This window comes from Pristiophorus japonicus, chromosome 5, assembly GCF_044704955.1.
Source record: "Pristiophorus japonicus isolate sPriJap1 chromosome 5, sPriJap1.hap1, whole genome shotgun sequence".
NCBI lineage: Eukaryota > Metazoa > Chordata > Chondrichthyes > Pristiophoridae > Pristiophorus > Pristiophorus japonicus.
In genome coordinates, this window is record NC_091981.1 from 230464169 (window position 1) to 230482322 (window position 18154).

At 44.9% G+C, this 18154-nt stretch overlaps 1 protein-coding gene across 7 annotated transcripts in view; it reads right to left on the reverse strand.

The window, feature by feature from the left end:
• Positions 1-843: 843 nt before the first annotated feature.
• The window catches only part of nsun6 (NOP2/Sun RNA methyltransferase 6), a 61921-nt gene continuing 44610 nt past the window's right edge, over positions 844-18154 (reverse strand). For 5 of the 7 annotated variants that reach the window (XR_011593385.1, XR_011593380.1, XR_011593382.1 and 2 more), the window contains 4 exons: positions 17448-17573; positions 16051-16395; positions 14454-14583; positions 13417-14323 (listed from right to left, as the gene is read on the reverse strand). Coding sequence is in view for 1 of the 7 variants with exons in the window: in XM_070881374.1 (XP_070737475.1) it covers positions 16177-16395; positions 17448-17573 (345 nt within the window). In the remaining 6 variants the exon portion in view is untranslated. Of the gene's footprint in view, positions 981-13416; positions 14324-14453; positions 14584-15721; positions 16396-17447; positions 17574-18154 lie in introns of those variants that run through there. The other 2 variants (XR_011593384.1, XM_070881374.1) reach the window with 2 other exon arrangements.

An 18154-nucleotide genomic window follows, 5' to 3' on the forward strand; every position in this document is an offset into this window, starting at 1 on the left:
CATTGTGGTGTGTTGCATGTTACACAACATAGCCATCATGAGGGGACAGGATTTGCCACTGGGGACTGCAGGACCACCTCAGGAGAGAGGGGAGAATGTGGTGGAGGGGTGGGGGAGGTGGGAGGGAGAAGAGGAGAGGAGGAAGAGACTGATAATGAACCCATCCCACCACCACCATAGGAGCGGCCTCGTGGAGCTTTCGCCACTGCAAATGCCTTACATCAGCAGCTCATAATTCATCGATTTGCTTGAACAATGAACGGCATGTTTCACCATTGCAAATGAGACACTACACAGGAATGGTTAAGATGAACAAACAAATTTATTTAACATGCAGTAACTTGAATAAGATTTATTAAACATTTTAAATGTAATTTGGAAACTGGAATAAAATTAATTCAACATTATTGTGAACTTTCAATAACTTAACAGAATTGGGAAACTTTTAAAACTTTTATAAAATAGCAACAAAACTTTGAAAGAACGATGTGCACTGATGTAGGTCCGCATGTGCCAAGGTAGAAACCATCAATTGGGCGTGGTCATTGACAGCCGCGACAATCTGCGACATGCCCTCCCTCATGTCCGCCGATAGTGACAGTCCCAGCATGTCCAGGTATGCATCTGCCTGTCTGTCAGCAGACCGGCTTTGCCAACTCACCCTCCGGAGAGACGGCATATGGGATTCAACCCTGGGAGCGCGTGGCTGCACGCCACTTGGACCCGGAGCCTCGGATTGGCCCAAGTCGGAGAATGTGTCTTCCTGATCAGAGCTACTGGCCGCAGCTAAAAGAGGTGTCGATTGAATTGGCTTTGCCTCCCACCTCTACCCCACCACCCCCCTCCACCCAGAATAGCTTCCTGAGTTTTCTTCTCCTGTGGAGGTTCCTCGTCCTCGGTGTCTTCGTTCGCCCCCTCCTGCACCCTCACATGATGGGCTGAGGTGGAGGCTTCCATTGGTGGATTTGGCACCTCCTCATCTGGAAATAGAAAACAACAGATGAGTGGTTAGCAGCAGGGGAGGGGACAGGGTGACATGAGGAAGGTCATATAACACAGGCTCATTTGAAGGACTGGCGCCGCTGCATGACATTGCCCCAACCAGAGCCCACAGACATTACATCATATTGCCGCAACCCAGCCCGCGGATTTTGCAGAACTTACCCTCAGTTTTGAACAGGGGATCAGCAACCCCACGGGTAGTTGACCTCCCGAGGCACCAATCAGAGCTGCATCACGCTCCTCTAGGTCCGTTAATGGCAATGTCTGCGGTGGACCACCACCTGTGCAATGCTGTTCCCGGTGGTTATGCAACATTTTTCTTGCAAAGATGACAATTGGAATGGTTACCCCAGGGCCCTTCTGTTCTTGTGGCACACACAGATAGCCATCAAAGTACTTATACCATATTGTGTGCATTTAATACTGTGTCCTCCCTGGTGCAAGGGTCAAGGATGTCTCGGAGTAGCTGCAAGATATTCTGGAGGGGGAGGGTGAACAGCCAGTTGTCGTGGTGCATTTAGGTACCAACAATATAGTTAAAAGCGGGATGAGATCCTACAAGCTGAATTTAGGGAGCTAGGACTTAAATTAAAAAGTAGGACCTCAAAGGTAGTAATCTCAGGATTGCTACCAGTGCCACATGCTAGTCAGAGTAGAAATAGCAGGATAGCTAAAATGAATACGTGGCTTGAGGAGTGGTGCAAGAGGGAGGAATTCAAATTCCTGGGACATTGGAACTGGTTCTGGGGGAGGTGAGACCAGTACAAACTGGACAGTCTGCACCTGGGCAAGACTGGAACCAATGTCCTAGGGGGAGTGTTTGCTAGTGTTGTTGAGGAGGGGTTAAACTAATATGGCAGGAGAATGGGAACCTTTGCAGGGAGACAGAGGGAAATAAAATGGGGGCAGAAGCAAAAGATAGAAAGGAGAATAGTAAAAGTGGAGGACAGAGAAACCCAAGGCAAAAATTAAAAAGGGCCACATTACAGCAAAATTCTAAAGGAACATTGAGTGTTAAAAAGACAAACCTGAAGGCTCTGTGCCTCAATGCAAGGAGTATTCGTAATAAGGTGGATGAATTAACTGCGCAGGCAGCTATTAACGATTATGATATAATTGGCATTACGGAGTCATGGCTCCAGGGTGACCAAGGCTGGGAACTCGACATCCAGGGGTATTCAACATTCAGGAAGGATAGACAGAAAGTAAAAGGAGGTGGGGTAGCGTTGCTGGTTAAAGAGGAAATTAACGCAATAGTAAGAAAGGACATTAGCTTTGATGATGTGGAATCTGTATGGGTAGAGCTGCGGAATACCAAAGGGCAGAAAACGCTAGTGGGAGTTGTGTACAGACCACCAAACAGTAGTAGTGAGGTTGGGGATGGCATTAAAGAAGAAATTAGGGATACGTGCAATAAAGGTACAATAGTTATTATAGGCGACTTTAATCTACATATAGATTGGGCTAACCAAGCCGGTAGCAATGCGGTAGAGGAGGATTTCATGGAGTGTATTGGGGATGGCTTTCGCGACCAATAGGTCAACGAACGAACTAGAGAGCTGGCCATCCTAGACTGGGTGATGTGTAATGAGAGAGGACTAATTAGCAATCTTGTTGTGCGAGGCCCCCTGGGAAAGAGTGACCATAATATGGTAGAATTCTTTATTAAGATGGAGAGTAACAGTGTTAATTCAGAGACTAGGGTCCTGAACTTAAGGAAAGGTAACTTCGATGGTATGAGAAGTGAATTGGCTAGGATAGACTGGCAGGGTTGACAGTAGATAGGCAATGGCAGACATTTATAGATTACATGGATGAACTTCAACAATTGTACATCCCTGTCTGGAGTAAAAAATAAAAAGGGGAAAGTAGCTCAACCGTGGCTAACAAGGGAAATTAAGGATAGTGTTAAATCCAAGGAAGAGGCATATAAATTGGCCAGAAAAAGCAGCAAACCTGAGGACTGGGAGAAATTTAGAATTCAGCAGAGGAGGACAAAGGGTCTAATTAGGAGGGGGGAAATAGAGTATGAGAGGAAGCTTGCAGGGAACATAAAAACCGACTGCAAAAGCTTCGATAGATATGTGAAGAGAAAAAGATTAGTGAAGACCATCGTAGGTCCTTTGCAGTCAGAATCAGATGAATTTATAATGGGGATCAAAGAAATGGCAGACCAATTGAACAAATACATTGGATCTGTCTTCACTAAGGAAGACACAAATAACCTTCCGGAAATACTAGCGGTTCGAGGGTCTAGCGAAAAGGAGGAACTGAAGGAAATCGTTATTAGTCAGGAAATTGTGTAAGGAAAATTGATGGGATTGAAGGCCGATAAATCCCCAGGGCCTGATTGGCTGCATCCCAGCGTACTTAAGGAAGAGCCCTAGAAATAGTGGATGCATTGGTGATCATTTTCCAACATTCTAATGAGTCTGGATCAGTTCCTTTCGACTGGAGAGTAGCTAATATAACACCACTTTTTTTTTTAAAAAAGAGAGAACACAGGGAATTATAGTCCGGCTAGCCTGACATCGGTAATGGGGAAAATGTTGGAATCAATTATTAAAGATGAAATAGCAGCGCATTTGGAAAGCAGTGACAGGATCGGTCCAAGTCAGCATGGATTTATGAAAGGGAAATCATGCTTGACAAATCTTCTAGAATTTTTTGAGGATGTAACAAGTAGAGTGGACAAGGGAGAACCAGTGGATGTGGTGTATTTGGACTTTCAAAAGGCTTTTGACAAGGTTCCACACAAGAGATTAGTGTGCAAAATTAAAGCACATGGTATTGGGGATAATGTATTGACGTGAATAGAGAACTGGTTGGCAGATAGGAAGCAGAGAGTTGGAATAAACGGGTCCTTTTCAGAATGGCAGACAGTGACCAGTGGGGTGCCACAGGGTTCAGTGCTGGGACCCCAGCTGTTTACAATATACATCAATGATTTAGATGAAGGAATTGAATGTAATATCTCCAAGTTTGCAGATGACACTAAGCTGGGTGGCGGTGTGAGCTGTGAGGAGGATGCTAAGAGGCTGCAGGGTGACTTGGACAGGTTAGGTGAGTGGGCAAATGTATGGCAGATGCAGTATAATGTGGATAAATGTGAGGTTATCTACTTTGGGGGCAAAAACAGGAAAACAGAATATTATCTGAATGGTGACAGATTAGGAAAACAGGAGGTGCAACGAGACCTGGGTGTCATGGTACATCAGTCATTGAAGTTTGGCATGCAGGTACAGCAGGCGGTGAAGGCGACAAATGGCATGTTGACGTTCATAGCTATGGGATTTGAGTATAGGAGCAGGGAGGTCTTATTGCAGTTGTACAGAGCATTGGTGAGGTCACACCTGGAATATTGTGTTCAGTTTTGGTCTCCTAATCTGAGGAAGGACTTTCTTGCTATTGAGAGAGTACAACGAAGGTTCACCAGATTGATTCCCGGGATGGCAGGACTGACATATGAGGAGAGACTGGATCAACTGGGCATGTATCTTCTGGAGTTTAGATGAATGAGAGGGGATCTCATAGTAACATATAAAATTCTGACAGGATTGGACAGGTTAGAGGCAGGAAGAATGTTCCTGTTGCTGGGGAGTTCCAGAACCAGGGGTCACAGTCTAAGAATAAGGGGTAAGCCATTTAGGACTGAGATGAGGAGAAACTTCTTCACTCAGAGAGTGGTTAACCTGTTGAATTCTCTACCGCAGAAAGTTGTTGAGGCCAGTTCGTTAGATATATTCAAAAGGGAGTTAGATATGGCCCTTACGGCCGAAGGGATCAAGGGGTATGGAGGGAAAGCAGGAAAGGGATACGCAGGTTGAATGATCAGCCATGATCTTATTGAATGGCGGTGCAGGCTCGTAGGGCCGAATAGCCTGATCCTGCATCTAATTTTCTAGGTTTTTATGTCCTCTGTTTAATGGCCCTGGCAGTTGCATGTGGTTCATGAGGAAGAGATCAAAGTGCGGAAACATCTTTTAAGATGTCAAAAAGCAGTTTTACTAATGTGTAACGATCATTCATGGCAAAAAAGGTGCAACACTAATCCTACATATGCCAACGTGTCAGATTTACAATTTAAGTAATGAACGAGTGCATGAATAAAAATTTTACTTACTCGACGACCCTGCACTGGTCATTGATCTTTTTACAACATTGTTGATGGTCCCTCTTGATATTATAGACTGAGGAAACCTCCTCAGCCACACTGATCCACAGAAGTCTTTGCACAGCTGGGAGGAGTTTACCAGCACATCTCCCTATTAAATTTTCCGTCTCTGCTTTGCATAGCTGCAATCGGGGCCTCGTTTGCTTCATAGCTAAAATTTTGGGCTCTCTGCCTGCTAGAGTCCCCTTCCATCGTTTCTGCTTGTTCTGTGAAAAAACACCTGATTCAGTCCTGGATGTACTCCACATGCGCGGGCGCATCCTGACAGCAGACTAGAATCGTTGGCGGGGGGAAGGAATGAAAAAAAAAATCGATCCTTTTTTTCCAATCGCAAATCTCTGCTCCGGCACACAAATTCACTCGTGCAAGGCCGGAATTAGCGCTATCGCTATCACTGGTCACCGTTTGGCAAATTTTGCGACATCCAACACTAAAAAAAATACCGCCACGATTATCGCCCAAAAACAGGCGAAATCGCTAAAACCCGAATTTCTAGCCCTACAACTTTCAGCTTGAGGAAAAAAGGCAGATTTTTTTTTCAAAAAGCCTTATGATTTGATTAGCTTATGAAAGTTTGACAGCAAAATATTTAAATAGGATTTTGCTATTCTAAATACAAAGTGTGACTCAAATCATAGGAAATATGGTTGTGTGCAGAAGGTGCAAATCATACACAAGACTTATTACTGGCAGCTGTGGCATTGCTCATGGTAATTTGGAGAATCTCTTGTTTTGTAATTCCTGCGACCACTTAAAATGGTCCTATCCATGGCAGATTTCATTGATGTGAAAAGCAAGTTTTATAAAAAGTAAAACACCCATTTAAAAGTTATGAAGGTAAGAAAAGAGGCTTTTAGTTTACTGAGTCAATTAAAGATTTGTAACAGTATTTACATAGTTAGTATAATCCTTTGAGTGTTTGTAAAGGATTTTGTTTGTTAAAGATTTTAGTGTTGGTTTACCCTGAATAAAGATTGGCTGCTCAGAGGAAATCTCTTAGGTGGAAGGAGTAGTATAGGTACTTACATTTGGGGGTCAAGCGGTCACAATGTGAGGAGGCAAGAGGCCCAAAGTGATACGCTTGAGGTCCAAACAAACACTTTCCAAGAAAGATAATGAAACAGTAATTGAAAAGTGGGCAGAATGTTAATCTGCCGGCTGCAAAACCAGTCAGCCCAAGGCCAGACTACATCATCATCATAGGCAGTCCCTTGAAATCGAGGAAGACTTGCTTCCACTCTAAAAGGGAGTTCTTAGGTGACTGAACAGTCGAATACGGGAATTACAGTCTCTGTCTGTCCCACCTGTGAGTCGTTAAAGGGAAGGTGGGAAGACTGGTTTGCCGCACGCTCCTTCTGCTGCCAGCGCTTGTTTTCTGCATGCTCTCGGCGACAGGACTCGAGTTGCTCAGCGGCCTTCCGGATTCTCTTCCTCCACTTAGGGCGGTCTTTGGCCAGGGACTCCCAGGTGTCGGTGGGGATGTTGCATTTTATCAAGGAGGTTTTGAGGGTGTCCTTGAAACGTTTCCTCTGCCCACCAAGGGCTTGCATGCTGTGTAGGAGTTCCGAGTAGAGCGCTTGCTTTGGGAGTCTTGTGTCAGGCATGTGAGCATTGTGGCCCGCCCAATGGAGCTGGTCGAGTGTGATCAGTGCTTCAATGCTGGGGATGTTGGCCTGATCGAGGATGCTAACGTTGGTGCGTCTGTTCTCCCAGGGGATTTGCAGGATCTTGTGGAGACATCGTTGGTGCTTTTTCTCCAGTAATTTGATGTGTCTACTGTATATGGTCCACATCTCTAAGCCATACAGGAGGGAGAGTATCACTACAGCCCTGTAGACCATGAGCTTTGTGCGCCTGATCTTCGAACACTCTCTTTCTCAGGCGGCCAAAGGCTGCACTGGCGCACTGGAGGCAGTGTTGAACCTCGTCAATGTCTGCCCTTGCTGATAATAGGCTCCCGAGGTGAGTGGTCCACGTTGTTCAGAGCCGCACTGTGGATCTTGATGACTCGGGGCGGGGGGGGGGGGGGGGGGCGGTCAGTGCTGTGTGGCGGGGTCAGGTTGGTGGAGGACCTTTGTCTTACAGATGTTTAGTGTAAGGCCTCTACTTTCATATGCCTCAGTGAAGATGTTGACTATGGACTTGGAGTTCAGTCTCTGAATGTGCGCAGACGCAAGCATCGTCCGCGAACTGTAGCTTGACGACAGAGGTTGGGATGGTCTTGGATCTGGCCTGGAGACGACGAAGGTTGAACAGGTTCCCACTGGTTCTATATATTAGTTCCACTCCAGCGGGGAGCTTGTTGAGTGTGAGGTGGAGCATTGCAGCGAGGAAGATCGAGAAGAGGGTTGGCACGATGACGCACCCCTGCTTGACCCCAGTCCGGACGTGGATTGGGTCTGTGATGGAACCGTTGGTCAGGATCACGCCTTGCATGTTGTCGTGGAGCAGGCGGAGGATAGTGACAAACTTTTGGAGGCAGCCGAAATGGAGGAGGATGCTCTATAGTCCCTCGCGAGGCTGGTAGACCGCTTCTCAAAATCGAGCAGTTTCAAACAGATTGGGTGAGTAGATGGTCCTTGATCCCCAACAATCGGGTATAAAGGAACAAAATGACTAAGGGACAAGTGCCACAGTGTTACTTCGTGGCAGGAAGCCTGAAACTAGTGTGACAGCAAGTATTGACATGGGTTTTGTCATTGTAAAATCTTGATACAAAAAGTGTGATTCAAAATTAATGACTAAGGGGGCAAGTTTCGGCCTGAGTTGCTCCTATTTTTTTGGAGCAACTAGTTTAGAATGGAGCATCTTAGAAATTGCAATTCTCAGCATTTAGTTTGCTCCAGTTCTAGTGAGTTAGAATAGTTTCATTGTAGAACAGATTTTTTTTTTTTTTAAAAGGGGGGGCGCATCCAGCCTGTTTTGCACGTTTAGGCAGTGAAAACCTACTCCAACTAACTTAGAATGGAGTAAGTGTAGATTTTTGTACACCCAGAAAAACCTTGCCGACATTACAAATCAGGTGTAGGTTACAAATCAGGTGTAGGGGGGTGGGAAGGGAAGTAATTAAATTATACAAGCATTCAACAGTCTCACTTCTACAAATAAAGAGCAATCTTGAAAAATAAATGATAAATAAAGCAAATAATAAAAAAATTGAATTTTCCTACCTGTCTGAAGCAGCAGCAGCACAGCAGCCTCCCGAGCTACAATGTTATTTTTATAGGCTGCAGGCCGTTCAGCCAGGAGAAAGGGGCGGGATATATTCGTCTGGCGGGCCACACCGGCTGCAGGCCGTTCAGCCAGGAGAAAGGGGCGGGACATGTTTGTCAGGCAGGCCACAGAGACAGACACTGGCAGCACAGCAGCATCCGAGCTGCAAAGTTATTTATAGGCTGCCAGGCTGTTCGGCCAGGAGACCGGGGAGGCGTACAAAGCACCGGGAGGGAGAGCCAGCCAGCAAGTTTAAAAGTTTAATTTGTAATTCAAGTAAAGGTGCTGCATTATCAACACCACGGATTATGCAATGGTTCTCCATCAATTCACTGCATAGGAGAGAATTGATTAGAGCTCACTGCACCAGGAACATCATAGCCCATAGGCTGATGGGCAGGAGACCTTACCCATGTCGGCAATATCGAGCCAGGCGCTCGTACCTGGACGAGAGCGAGGCTTATTGTGTCAAAAGGCTGCGTTTCCACAGAGAAGTTGTCGTTGAGATATGTGATATGCTGAGAACAGATTTGCAGCCCAGAAGAATAACGCCGACTGCCTTGTCTGTTGAAGTGAAGGTAACAGCTGCACTTGTCTTCTATGCCTCGAGATCATTTCAAGCTAGAACTGGAGATGTGTGTGCCATCTCTCAATGTGCAATACATGCTTGCGTTTACCAGGTCACGGCTGCACTGTATGCATGGAGGAATGACTTCATCAAGTTCCCAATGACTGCACAAGCAATGCATGACAGGGCTGTGGGCTTCTCCAGGATGGGTAAGGAAACAAATTTAAGGAGTTAGGATCTAAATTAAAAAGTAGGACCTCAAAAGTAGTAATCTCGGGATTGCTACCAGTGCCACGTGCTAGTCAGAGTAGGAATCGCAGGATAGCGCAGATGAATACATGGCTTGAGCAGTGGTGCAGCAGGGAGGGATTCAAATTCTTGGGGCATTGGAACCGGTTCTGGGGGAGGTGGGACCAGTACAAACCGGACAGTCTGCACCTGGGCAGGACCGGAACCAATGTCCTAGGGGGAGTGTTTGCTAGTGCTGTTGGGGAGGAGTTAAACTAATACGGCAGGGGAATGGGAACCAATGCAGGGAGACAGAGGGAAACAAAAAGGAGACAAAAGCAAAAGACAGGAAGGAGATGAGGAAAAGTGGGGTGCAGAGAAACCCAAGGCAAAGAACAAAAAGGGCCACTGTACAGCAAAATTCTAAAAGGACAAAGGGTGTTAAAAGAACAAGCCTGAAGGCTTTGTGTCTTAATGCAAGGAGTATCCGTAATAAGCTGGATGAATTAACTATGCAAATAGATGTTAACAAATATGATGTGATTGGGATTACAGAGACGTGGCTCCAGGATTATCAGGGCTGGGAACTCAACATCCAGGGGTATTCAACATTGAGGAAGGATAGAATAAAAGGAAAAGGAGGTGGGGTAGCATTGCTGGTTAAAGAGGAGATTAATGCAATAGTTAGGAAGAACATTAGCTTGGATGATGTGGAATCTATATGGGTAGAGCTGCAGAACAACAAAGGGCAAAAAGCGTTAGTGGGAGTTGTGTACAGACCTCCAAACAGTAGTAGTGATGTTGGGGAGGGCATCAAACAGGAAATTAGGGGTGCATGCAATAAAGGTGCAGCAGTTATAATGGGTGACTTTAATATGCACATAGATTGGGCTAACCAAACTGGAAGCAATACTGTGGAGGAGGATTTCCTGGAGTGCATAAGGGATGGTTTTCTAGACCAATATGTCGAGGAACCAACTAGGGGGGAGGCCATCTTAGACTGGGTGTTGTGTAATGAGAGAGGATTAATTATCAATCTCGTTGTGCGAGGCCCCTTGGGGAAGAGTGACCATAATATGGTGGAATTCTGCATTAGGATGGAGAATGAAACAGTTAATTCAGAGACCATGGTCCAGAACTTAAAGAAGGGTAACTTTGAAGGTATGAGGCGTGAATTGGCTAGGATAGATTGGCGAATGATACTTAAGGGGTTGACTGTGGATGGGCAATGGCAGACATTTAGAGACCGCATGGATGAACTACAGCAATTGTACATTCCTGTCTGGCGTAAAAATAAAAAAGGAAAGGTGGCTCAACCGTGGCTATCAAGGGAAATCAGGGATAGTATTAAAGCCAAGGAAGTGGCATACAAATTGGCCAGAAATAGCAGTGAACCCGGGGACTGGGAGAAATTTAAAACTCAGCAGAGGAGGACAAAGGGTTTGATTAGGGCAGGGAAAATGGAGTACGAGAAGAAGCTTGCAGGGAACATTAAGACGGATTGCAAAAGTTTCTATAGATATGTAAAGAGAAAAAGGTTAGTAAAGACAAACGGAGGTCCCCTGCAGTCAGAATCAGGGGAAGGCATAACGGGGAACAAAGAAATGGCAGACCAATTGAACAAGTACTTTGGTTCAGTATTCACTAAGGAGGACACAAACAACCTTCCGGATATAAAAGGGGTCAGAGGGTCTAGTAAGAAGGAGGAACTAATGGAAATCCTTATTAGTCGGGAAATTGTGTTGGGGAAATTGATGGGATTTTGGCCGATAAATCCCCAGGGCATGATGGACTGCATCCCAGAGTACTTAAGGAGGTGGCCTTGGAAATAACGGATGCCTTGACAGTCATTTTCCAACATTCCATTGACTCTGGATCAGTTCCTATCGAGTGGAGGGTAGCCAATGTAACCCCACTTTTTAAAAAAGGAGGGAAGAGAGAAAACAGGGAATTATAGACCGGTCAGCCTGACATTGGTAGTGGGTAAAATGATGGAATCAATTATTAAGGATGTCATAGCAGCGCATTTGGAAAGAGGTGACATGATAGGTCCAAGTCAGCATGGATTTGTGAAAGGGAAATCATGCTTGACAAATCTTCTGGAATTTTCTGAGGATGTTTCCAGTAGAGTGGACAAGGGAGAACCAGTTGATGTGATATATTTGGACTTTCAGAAGGCTTTCGACAAGGTCCCACACAAGAGATTAATGTGCAAAGTTAAAGCACATGGGATTGGGGGTAGTGTGTTGACATGGAACTGGTTGTCAGACAGAAAGCAAAGAGTAGGAGTAAATGGGGACTTTTCAGAATGGCAGGCAGTGACTAGTGGGGTACCGCAAGGTTCTGTGCTGGGGCCCCAGCTGTTTACACTGTACATTAATAATTTATACGAGGGGATTAAATGTAGTATCTCCAAATTTGCGGATGACACTAAGTTGGGTGGCAGTGTGAGCTGCGAGGAGGATGCTATGAGGCTGCAGAGCGACTTGGATAGGTTAGGTGAGTGGGCAAATGCATGGCAGATGAAGTATAATGTGGATAAATGTGAGGTTATCCACTTTCGTGGTAAAAACAGGGAGACAGACTATTATCTGAATGGTGACAGATTAGGAAAAGGGGAGGTGCAAAGAGACCTGGGTGTCATGGTACATCAGTCATTGAAGGTTGGCATGCAGGTACAGCAGGCGGTTAAGAAAGCAAATGGCATGGTGGCCTTCATAGCGAGGGGATTTGAGTACAGGGGCAGGGAGGTGTTGCTACAGTTGTGCAGGGCCTTGGTGAGGCCACACCTGGAGTATTGTGTACAGTTTTGGTCTCCTAACCTGAGAAAGGATATTCTTGCTATTGAGGGAGTGCAGCGAAGGTTCACCAGACTGATTCCCGGGATGGCGGGACTGACCTAACAAGAAAGACTGGATCAACTGGGCTTGTATTCACTGGAGTTCAGAAGAATGAGAGGGGACCTCATAGAAACGTTTAAAATTCTGATGGGTTTAGACAGGTTAGATGCAGGAAGGATGTTCCCAATGTTGGGGAAGTCCAGAACCAGGGGTCACAGTCTAAGGATAAGGGGTAAGCCATTTAGGACCGAGATGAGGAGAAACTTCTTCACCCAGAGTGGTGAACCTGTGGAATTCTCTACCACAGAAAGTTGTTGAGGCCAATTCACGAAATATATTCAAAAAGGAGTTCGATGAAGTCCTTACTACTAGGGGGATCAAGGGGTATGGCGAGAAAGCAGGAATGGGGTACTGAAGTTGCATGTTTAGCCATGAACTCATTGAATGGCGGTGCAGGCTAGAAGGGCCGAATGGCCTACTCCTGCACCTATTTTCTATGTTTCCATATTGCTGGCTTCCCAAAGGTACAGGGCTGCATTGATTGTACCCAAATCGCCTTGCGAGCACCTGTGGAGGATTCCGAGCAGTACAGGAATAGAAAAGGTTTCCACTCCATTAATGTGCACCTCGTGTGTGACGACAAGCAGCGCACCATGTCAGTCGATACAAGATACCCTGGCAGCACCCATGATGCTTTCATCCTACGCGACAGCGTTATATCTGACATGTTTGAGCAGCAGCCAAAAGGGCAGAGCTGGCTACTGGGAGACAAAGAGTACGGCCTGACCACCTGGCTCATGACGCCCCTACGCGTAACACGGATGGAAGCTGACCATCAATACAACATGGCGCACATTGCGACGCCCAGCATCATAGAGAGGACCCATTGGCATCTTGAAACAGCGTTTCCGATGCCAGGACCATTCCGGAGGCCACTTGCAATACTCTCCTCAGATTGTCGGTCACTTCACTGTTGTCTGCTGCATGCTGCATAACTTAGCCATCATGAGACAGCAGGAGCTGATGGAGGAAACAGAAGACCCACATGAGGGGCCAGTGTCTGATGATAGTAATTTGGAAGAGCAGGATGAGGATGATGACGATGATCAGGAAAGCATGCAAGTGCCTGATGTCGGAGCACGAGGTCGGAGGAGGGCGGTCCATCGTGCTCCTTTAATGATTGCTTCAGCCCTGCGCCAGCAGCTCATCCGTGAACGCCTCAATTACTGATGCCCGAGGGTTCTGCGACAACTGTTGCGCATCATGGACATGTTTATTTTTTGGAGTTGTTCCTATGTTGTGTTGTGCTAATGGAACATGATTCAGTTTTAATGAAAAAATATTTTATTGAAAAGTTAATTAACATTAATGTAATGCAATATTTGTTGTATCAAACTTTTTTTTATAATATGACTCTAAAGATCACTTAAAAACTTGTAAAGTTACAAAACTTACAAAACAATTTCAATTTGAAAAACGCTACTACAGCTACATTAAGAACAAGAACAAAAGCAGCAAAGAAAGGCTGCAACCATCTCTTATCTACATCTCAGTGACTGTTCACATCTTCATGGGGGTATCATTTGATTGGCGGGGCTGTGTGCCCTTATTGCAACAGCTACCTCCATGAGGGCCTGTGCAGTCACTTGCATGCCCTCCCTGATGGTCTGCACCGTCAACTGCACTCCCTCGGACATTCCCTCCCTCACTTCCTGTGTCATTATGCTATTTCTCCCATCAGTACAGTTACCTCTTCACCCACTGCACTGACGCTGCCCACGAGTGATCGGGTAAGGTCATTGGTCTCTACACCCAATGCCACAACCTGAGCCGCATCTGTTGCACGCTGCATCTCAGGAGAGCGTGTCTCCAATCTCCTTCTCCTCTGCCTGGGTCTGCCTCGTGGCACCACTACACTGGATGCCGCGGGCTGGGACGGTGGGACGCTCAGTGTTCCAAACGGCAGCACTAGAGTAGGAGACGTGGGCTGGGATGGTGTGGGCCTAGGTCTTGCATCCGGCACCACTTTAGTGCGAGCCATGGGCTGGGATGGTGGGTCAGTGGGTGTAAACTGCTCCATTATATCAGCAGCACCACTGGGAATCAAAACCATGGAAGGTGGAACCAGACCCTATGAAAGGTGTTGAAACTCTGATGCCCGCTAATGTGGGCTCATAAATATTAATTTGGAAGGTCTCCCCGAAGACATTTCAGTCATCGCCACCTGTAGCCAGTCTGGATTGTCCGCATCTGGTTCTTGTTCTGGACCTTCAGGGTTGGCATCACCATCATCATCTTCTGCAAAATATATGAGAACAGTCAAATGTTTAGCAGCAGAGGGGGCAGGATGGGTGGCATGAGTACTCCCACACATAGCAGGCCAGGCAGCAGGTTGATTTGAAGGGCCACGATGCATTTCAGGACTTACCCTCTTCCTCGCGTGTGGGCCCAGCTTGTGCTTTTCTCCATGTACGACTCATCATAGCAGCTACCCTCTGCAGATTTGGCGGGCCTCCTCCTGTTCGAGTTCTTTCCCTTTTGTTGCGGGCCAATTTCTTCTGCAAAGATTAAAATATAACTTTTTACAGAGTGCGCCTTTCTGCAGGGTGGGACATTTACAACTACGATTCCATTAAAAAATGAACATATTACTTGCACTAACTACTTGACCAAGGTCGTGCCATTTCTTTTTACACTGGCTTCCAGATCTCATGGTATGCACCACTGCGCAGTAATCTTCTGCAACTTGGTTCCAGCGTTTCTTCATTTCTTTGGGTGGCACTTTTATGCAACCTCTATTGCTGGTATCCAGCTCCTGCCATCTCTGCTCAATGATGTTAACTAATGTCTCCACTTCCTCATGCAAGAAATTCTTTGTTCTTGGTGGACGTTGTTCCATTGCTGTATTTAATTGACACTCTGATTTTTCAAAACACACAGTCCTTATTTTGCATGCACCTATGCAGCACTTGTTCTGAAGTTCAGCAGCAAAAAGCAGCACTCACTGATTTCAGCAGGTGATTTCTTCAACAGTGCTGCTAAAAGCACTCCTTCAGGCACAAAAAAATCACCAAGATTCACTCAAGCCTTTCCACAGCTCCACAAAACAAATCAGCACTTTTCCTCATTTACCTTTAAAAATGGCCGAGTGCCAATGTTTGTCTCACACTGCATATGTGCGCATGCTCCAGCGCGCATGTGCAGAGCTGCCAGCACGACGTCGTCTTCTCTGACCTAGCCCCGCCCCGCTGCAGTCACAGAATCGGCGCCATGCTTTGGCCCAGCCCCCTGCAGATCTCGCCATGCTGCTCCGAGCTGGAAAGGAGCAGCTGTGAATCGGAGAATTGCTCGGTAAGTTTTTGCCGCGCATTACAGCGCCGGAAACAGGTGTGACTCTCGGAGGGGCGCCGTTCTAGGGGTGGCCCGAAACTTGAGGCTTAAGTAAGTAAGCTTAGTGTGGACAGTAAATGCACAACATATGCAATACTTTATAATATATTATAGATAGTTTACTCCATTTCCTTTACTGGAGAAATGCTTCACAAAACTTTTAAATACAAGATGTATTACTGTCAATAATAAAATATAAAAATAACAGACTAATAAAACTGTATTTGTTTCACATTACTATTTTATAACAATTACAAAAATATTAAAAGTTATGCTTAAATGTAAAATGAAACCCAAAACTTGGACATTAAGTACATACTCAGCAATAGCTTCAACATTAAATATCATATTTTCATGTACAAAACTTAAAAAAAAGACTGAGGAAGCAATTTAAAACAAATATTGCAATCTGGGGTTCTAAATGAAATGCAAAAGCTCCTCATAACCTTTTTCAACACGTGGTTTATGATCGCATTGAACAGCTGGCAAAATTTATTGCTACCATAGCAACAGTGCCTTTGGTTTGCTGTCATAGGAACAATATACTAATGATGATCACAGCTGAGCTTCAGGTGTGAACCAGTTTACAAACAAGATATAAACAATTATTACGCTCTTAATGAATGGTTACAGACCTGATATGTCTTCTTTACTGATGCTGAATGACCTGCTCTTTATTTCCAGAATTTTCTGCTTTTGTTTCAGATTTCCAGTATTTGGAGTTTTAAAAAAAAATCTTTTTAATACACTCTTAGTAACTGTTAAACATCCTGCACCTTCACAAATTTAGCAATAAAGAAGCCTATTGTGTCCTTATTGGCAGACTTGATCAAATGTGCCATCGGACCGAGATCCATATCGGAAGAACAAACACTGGTGTCCCCTTCCGTCACACTAGCTGGATCAAACCTCTGCAGCAATTTCAGCTGATCATATGACAGTCCAACACCCATCATGCCCTCTTCACCGAGGTGAGGTTCCTACGGGAAAATATGTAAATTTAAAAAAAAAGTGATTTAACTCTTTAAAATCCAGAGTTTTTATTTAAAAGTGAGAGGAAAATGTTGAATTTGTGAGGAAATTAAGTACATGAGGAAAAGAAGCGTTTCCTGAAGTTTAATTTAAATTTAATGTATTCTATTACTTTTCAATGATACCAATGCAAAATGAGGTTAGAAACATAACCCGACAGATATTAAGAATCACCATTTAAAAAGTATAGAAGTGATATCAATAAATTCAATAAAGTCAATTAAAACTTTAACTATTTGAAGATATCCTCACCTCTAGTTTTGTCTGGGCTCTTGACAAGCCTGCTAACAGTAAAGTGATAGAATGGAAAATAAACAATAGTCCTATCTCTCCACAAAACACTGGCCTGGATTTGCTGTAATAGCGGTAAGACTATTCTTTGTCTATCCTTGCCCTCATCTGTCATATATGTACATGCTGTTTGAAGCCACCAGATGGTGTAATTGTTGGAGGCCACTGAGCAGCACGTACATGGGGGTGCTGCTCTGGTATAAAAGGCCAGCCATTTTGCGAATTAGGCACTTTGGGCCATAATAAAGCAGAGCCAAGGGTGTACCTTGTTCAGTTAAATAGTACTCAGTTTATCTTTATTGCATACATATCATCCATAACTACCTTGAATCTGACTGAATTATGGTCACTGGCACCCAGGTGCTCTCCCACTGATACGCCTTCTACCTGCCCAGCTTATTCCCCAAACCTAAAACCTGAACCGCCCCCTCCCATGTTGGGCTTGTTACATACCGACTAAAAAAGTTCTCTTGAATGCATTTTAGGAATTCAGCACCCTCTTATACCCTTCATACTAGATTTGTCCCAATCAATATTAGGATAGTTGAAATCCGCTACTATTACTGCCCTATGGTTTTTGGGCTTCACAGAAATTTGCCTACATATTTGCTCTTTTATCTCATAGGAGAAAACAATCCATATCAACTTAGTAAAACTTAGTTCTTAAGCTGCATTATCTAGGTTATCTACTATAGCAAATAATACTCACTTGTGGCTGAAGGCGTAAACAAGGAAAATAATCGAGTGCCCAGGCAACTTGTTCTTCATTTTCTGCCAATGTTATTGTACAGGTGCTATATACCAAGATGCCTCCAGGTCTTAGCAAGTTGACTGCCTAAGAGAAAACTTCAGTTAGAAATCAGAGCCTAATATAAAATAAAAACAAAAAATTAGTGCAGATGTTGGGAATAGAACATTTAAAAAAAAACAGGAAATGCAGGAAACACTCAGCAGGTCAGGGAGCATTTGTGGAGAAAGAAATAGAGTTACTGTTTCAGGTCGATGACCTTTCATCAGAACTAGAAGATGGTAAAGATAAAGAGTGTTTAAAAAAGTACAGAGCCTGGGAAATTGGGGCAGGGAAAGTAAAAAAAAAAAAGGTCTATGATGGGGGTGGGCAGGGCTGACTAAATGACAAAAGGGTTGATGGTGGAAGGAAAAAAGGGTTAGAAATGTGACAAGTACAGAAACAAAAGATGGGTTCAGAGGAGCTATAAATTGTACCGCAGAAAAGCAGAGGAGGAGAGAAACATGGAAAATCTGGCTAAGCAGAGGGTTTCCATGGCTCGGTAACAAGGTTAAAAAAAAAAGAGACAGGTACAACCCAGGGATATGGACCACCCCACTGGCCATGTAGCAATAGGGGATCCCCACCCCAAACCTCCTCCACTCCCAGTGGCTCTGGTGCAGCCATGC